General features: G+C 39.5%; 1 protein-coding gene across 3 annotated transcripts in view; it reads left to right on the forward strand.

Moving 5' to 3' along the window:
- Positions 1 to 4,636, forward strand: part of ZCCHC7 (zinc finger CCHC-type containing 7) — a 239,896-nt gene extending 235,260 nt beyond the window's left edge. For all 3 annotated transcript variants that reach the window (XM_082404014.1, XM_082404015.1, XM_082404016.1), the window contains exons 8-9: positions 1,349 to 1,466; positions 3,673 to 4,636. In XM_082404014.1, coding sequence (XP_082260140.1) covers positions 1,349 to 1,466; positions 3,673 to 4,115 — 561 coding nt within the window. In that variant the 3' untranslated portion in view covers positions 4,116 to 4,636. The remainder of the gene's footprint in view (positions 1 to 1,348; positions 1,467 to 3,672) is intronic.
- Positions 4,637 to 6,000: the final 1,364 nt, after the last annotated feature.

Below are 6,000 nucleotides of genomic sequence, written 5' to 3' on the forward strand. Positions count from 1 at the left end.
TCGCATACTTTCTTCCTAAGAGGTACAGATTTTCTCCATTATCTGAAAGTAGAGCGTTCCTGTGAAACCTTTCCTAAGCCAAAGTAGCTGTAAAGCGAAGAAGCAGTTACCTTACAACACATCTTTCAAACGAATGCAAAAAATAAACAGAGATAAGGCACAGAGGCTCACAGACACAGTTCAAAGCTATGGCGGCTTGAGGCCGAGATGCTGAGTGTAGTTCCTGGGGAAGGAGCTTGGTGGTGCCACTCCCACTGCTCGGGGTGCTCACTGTCTATAATGGTTGCTGCAAAACAAACGCTAAACACTATTTTCACTTTTCACCTTTTCTTGTAAAGGTGAAAATCCTCTTCATATTTCTTTCTGCTAGTGAAAACAGGTCTTTCATAAAAATGAAGCGGTATAAAGCAAACTTTTTAAAAGCAGGGGATACTTGTAGTTTAATTTTTCTTCAGTACCTAGCTCAGAAGCACTGAACGTTTATAATAGATTTTAAGCAAGATGGCAGAAGACAGAAGCGGAAAGTTCCAAAATGAAGCTTCTTTCAAATGAAAGACATTATTTGGTTTGAGACAAGCTGAATGGATATACGTCACAGACCAGGATTAACAAAGCCTACTACATGGGACATGGGTCAGGCCAAGGATGTGGATTTGGAAAGTAGCAGCTACCAGAAGGCCAGAGTTAGGAGAGTAGGGAGCTGTCCTGGGGTGAGTGAGAGGAGTGATCTCTTCTTGAGTAAGGGGAGCAAAGAGAAGAGAGGTTTCCTTCAGAATTACCTAGGAACATTTTCAAGCTAGGCACAACCCACCACCACCCTGCTCCCCACCATAAGAATCACTGCCCTTGTGAGCAGTGAGTGTTGACTTAAAATAAGCTTGCAAAAACTACTTGTGTGGATGAAAGGGAGTAAAGGGCTTAGAATTTACCCCCACATTGAGGGTGTAAATGTGAAGAGAAGAAGAAAAGGAGAAACACTTGATGGAAGGCTGTTAGAAGAGACAGACAAGCAAAGAACTGATAAAACATAATTTTAAATAAAATAAACCCTCCAACAGAAGAATAAGGCATTGCTGGGGGAGAGGGTTGGCAGGGAAGATTTTAAAAAGATAAGAAGGGTTTTGTAGGTAAATAAAGGAAGAAAATCCAAGCCTGAAAGACTAGCATGTAAGCCCGATCGAGTGTTTGGCTGATCCTCCCAGTGTCCCAGCAAGACCACATCCTGCAGCCACAGTGTGAGTATCAGCAGTGGGGGCTCATCACTAATTACAGTGGTCCATAATCTTACCAAAAAAGTTGTCTGAACAGTGTGACCTTGTGACATCATAATTTCAAATACAATTTGCAGGAATGTACAGAAAGACGAATGTTTAACCAGACCTTTCCAACATCTCCATTCATCTACTACTATGATGACAAATACGAAATCCGGGAGAGAGATCAGAGAATAAAACGAAAAGTGAAAGGTATGTTACTAGATTTCTCACTAAATCACCTTTGCAATAGTTCCTAAATTTCTTTTTTTGCACTGTCTTTGCAAACCGCTTTGTGGGCCTTTGGTTAGGACAGAAAATGCTTTTAATAATTACTATAGAAACTGGAACTTTTTTTCTTTTCTTTTTTTAAAATTTATTTATTTAATTTATCAATTTTTGGCTGCGTTGGGTCTTTGTTGCCCTTGAAAAAAAAGAGAAAGCACGCAGGCTTTCTATAGTTGCGGCAAATGGGGGCTACTCTTTGTTGCGGTGCGCAGGCTTCTCATTGCGGTGGCTTCTCCTGTTGCAGAGCTTAGGCTCTAGGCGCGCGGGCTTCAGTAGTTGTGGCTCGCGGGCTCTAGAGCGCAGGCTCAGTAGTTGTGGTGCACGGGCTTAGTTGCTCCGCGATATGTGGGGTCTTCGCAGAACAGGGCTCGAACCCGTGTCCCCTGCATTGGCAGGTGGATTCTTAACCACTGCGCCACCAGGGAAGCCCGAAACTGGAACTTTCTTGATCTCCAGAAATCAAGCACCTACTTCAAAAATCCTGTGTTGTAACCTATTCACAATGAACATTTTTTTCACATGATGATCATTTTAGAAAATGTCCAGAAAATACTTACATCCATTTATGCATGCAGAGTTTTTAAAGGCTCCTTTGAGATTTTTCTTTTCAACAAATAATTATGTTCTCCCTCTTTATAGCTCTAGTATTTTTCAAGCAAAGAAAAGCTTTCCCTGCTAGGTGATTCCTGGAGCTTCCCCAAAGAAGTCATTTTTTATTGGCCACCATTATGAACAGAGCTCCAGATCCACAGCCACCTCCATTTCTTTATTTGCTGTTGCTAACATAATGTTCTTTCTCACCAAGTTATTTTATAATTTAGGCTTATTTTCTCTGCCACTCTTCTTTCTTGCCGTATGCTTCACAGTGGTTTACAAAGTTACTTCTTTTGCTTTCAGGACCAAATAGTTCTATATTTTTCAAGTTAACGCATACATTGTTGACCCTTGACCTTTTCATTATTCTCTTCCAGACTCTCTCTGAGTTCAGGTCCTTTCAAAATGAAGATAGTAATTTTGGAGGAAAGTAGAGGAATTACTTCTCAACTCCTGCATATTTTGCATATTTTATCTCTCTGTGTAGAGAAATTATAGTACAAGAAGATAATGATTAGCCAACTAAATTTTTAAAAGATTACAAAGAAATGCACCAAAATGTCATCTCTGGATTAAAGGGTTGTGGATGCTTTCTTTTTATAATCAGGGAAATATCCTTTGTTCTCCTTTTTAATTAGTTATATCAGCAACTCTGTGGCACAGATCCACTTTGAGGCTCACTATATTGGACTTTATATTTTATACTGAAGTCTATAAGTAATTATTGATACTTACTTTTGCTCTATATTCTAGAATTCATTTTTGTCCCCTAAATATACTACTTCGCACTCTGTCCCATTTTTTTATTGGTGACTTCTTTAATCTTTCAGGGTTCTGTTGACCTTAGTTTTCATCCCTCACTGTAACCTCATCTCCCACTTATCCCATCAGAATCACTACCATCAGACGCTTACAGTAAGAGTGCCGAGTCCTGATAAAATATAACATCAAATCTGGCACTTAAACCTCTTAGATACTCAAGTGTGTGCACATGTGCACACTCAGTCTCTAAGCCAGTGATCTCTACTCTGGAGGAATAATCTGGAGGAATAATCTCCTGTCCAGTATGGCATCCACCTATAAGTACTGTGGCCAGACTTTATCTTCAGAGTATAATTGAAATGTCATATGAAACTGTCAAAAGGCCACATTATACATCTTGCTTCACCTTACCATCAAGGGCTGTCTCTTTATCACTGCAGGAACTTGAATTGGTCAGACGTGACTTTTCACAAAGCTGACATGATTACTGCTCTCACTGGTCCCTGTCTCCCTTGTTGAACCTAGTTAAACTGTATTGAACAAAATAAGTATCGTTGGATTTCTGGATGTTTTCCATGTTTAGAAATATAGAACTACAACCATTGAGTTTTTAGTGAGTGATTTTTTTACCTTAGTAAGGGCTCTTTAGAATGTCATATCATTAATGCATTTAAATGTCTGGCTTCCCTCTCTGCTAAGTTATTTACAGACCAGTGAAAGCTCTGCATGGACTGTCTAGCTGCTGAATATGCAGAAATACTTTTATGTTTTCCAGAACTCCAGAAGAATGGGGACTTTCCAAGGCAGTTCAAGAGGCCTCATATGGAAGCAGCAGATAAGAGGCCCCACCGTGATATGAGGAAGAGCCATGCCTCATGGAGAAATAACACATGGCCTCAAGAAAAGAAAGAAACCCAAAAAGAAGCCATGAACAGGACCAGCAGAGAGCGTGAGAAGCACAGGAAGGCTGACAGGTGTCATGAAGTGGATGAGGACTACCCCAGGGGCCCCAGAGTCCACTCTTCTCCTGGCACTGTCAAAACCCAGAAGCCTCACAAGCCCTTTCACCACTCATCGCATTACCACAAGCCAAGAGAAGACAGGCTGCCCAGAGAGGGCAGGAGGGTCAGGCATAAGAAAAAGGAGAGCTGTTGGGAGGATGATGGCAATGATAATTTATTTCTCATTAAGCAGAGGAAAAAAAAGTCTAAGCTGTGAGTTAGCTTCTGATTTGGCTTCCCAGTGTTTGGTCTTCATGTCTACAACATCCTGGCAATATTTGTATTATCTATGATTAAATAAAATGAGGTTTTTGTTTTTGTTTTTTTAATCTCAGCCATACCTAGAGCTATTGAACAAAGTCCTTGGAGATCTCAGTTCTCTGTGTCCAACAGGTTGTTAGGTAAGAAAACAGAAAGATAAACTCGGACTTCCCCTGTTCCAGGACGTCATTTATATTCACTCAGTACCCTAGGGATAGGAAGAATTAATCTTTTCACGAAAAAATTTTTTTTAATATTTTGAAAAAATAGAAAAGCTCATTAAATGTATGCAGTGTATGAAAATTAAATCCTTGCAAGAAGATAAATTAATGCTAATATGAAAAATTCGTCACTTTTTCAGCATTCCTTTTTTTTTAATATCGGAAAAGATAATAACTATATATCTAAATCTGGGTTTTCTTGCTTCTGAAGCTGGTGTCAGAATCTTACTTTGGTCAGAGTATCACAGGCTGAAAATGAAGGTGTCGTCATTGAAGCACTGAAGAGACAGGGAATTAGGTTTTAGAGCAAAATGCAAGTAAGGAATCCATCCAGAGTAAATGTTGAGAAACAGATTTCCTGAAACAAGTGAAAAGAGTCATCAAAATTTTTAACTTAATCACAAGGAAATCATTTTTACCATTTTTACAGCCATACTTGAGGAAGACTGTCCCTCACATATTTAAGATGAATATCATCCAACTTAAAAAATTGTTTTGTTCTCATGGGTTTTTTAACTACCACAGAGTTATACAGAAATTTTTATACTTGTGAACCTTTTGTACTTATCAGAGCCTAATGTTAGAATAAGAAAAATAAAATGTCTGAAATAGAATAAATAAATTTGTCTACTATGTAAAAAGACAATGAGAGTTTGAGTAGTGACAAAGGGCGTACTTGGGTTGGACAAGTGACTAAAGTTATAAAATCTCTATAAACTGGGGTCAAATGCCCTCACTGTGCCCAAGCACTAGCTTTATGCCAGAATAAAATGAGATGGAGAAACAAAATGTTTCTCCATGTTCTCCAACAATTGGAATCTTAAATTTGTGTTTTACTCTTTGTGGAGTACACAGTCTGCTGTATATCTGGTAGGATTAGCTCTCTTTTCTTTTGGAGGGCAAGGGAGAATCTCTCCTCTAGAATCAGACTTAGTGTCTTTAGTTTACCACCTTCCCTGTGGCTGCCCAGCTTTCAGCTAAGTGTCAAGCGTTCGTTGTGTGTTGGTGGTTGGCTTCCTAACATCTACTGGGATTGTTCTGACCCTAAGGTAAGTGGGCACAGTCTTTTAATACCCTGCTAAAAGTGGCAGCCATGAAAAATGGCTTCATAGAGTGGTAAGCCTTGAGATAATTGGCATTATTTCTCAGCAGAACCTGGGACAGGTGTGGCTTATTACTGATGTGGTGTGACTAGCATTCCTTCAGATCTGAGGACCTCTGCTTTCAGGGCAGAAATGGGATTGCCTTTCATACTTAGAAAATTGTTTGGAGGAGGGAAGAAACGAAGCTCTTCTTCTATTTGTTTCTGCACATTACCTTCTTTTTCCTCCCAAATTTTATTTTTTTTTATTAGACAAACATTTTGTTCTGGGGTATAATTTACCCTTCAGGTCCATGCATTTATATGCAGATAGGAAAGGAGGCTGAGCTACTTCACTTTGGGGCATTAGGATGATAAGGAAAGAACAGAAGCGCAAAAGGAGCTTCTGCTCCATTTCCTCTTCATTGCCCTTGGCACCTGGCTCTTACACCAAGTGTTCAGTTAGTCAGTCTACTCACACACTAACTTTCCATACAAGAACGGGGAGTTTAAAATATTTAGTGATTTGACAATCAAAT

Source organism: Balaenoptera borealis, assembly GCF_965194805.1.
Source record: "Balaenoptera borealis genome assembly, chromosome: 8".
Taxonomy (NCBI): domain Eukaryota; kingdom Metazoa; phylum Chordata; class Mammalia; order Artiodactyla; family Balaenopteridae; genus Balaenoptera; species Balaenoptera borealis.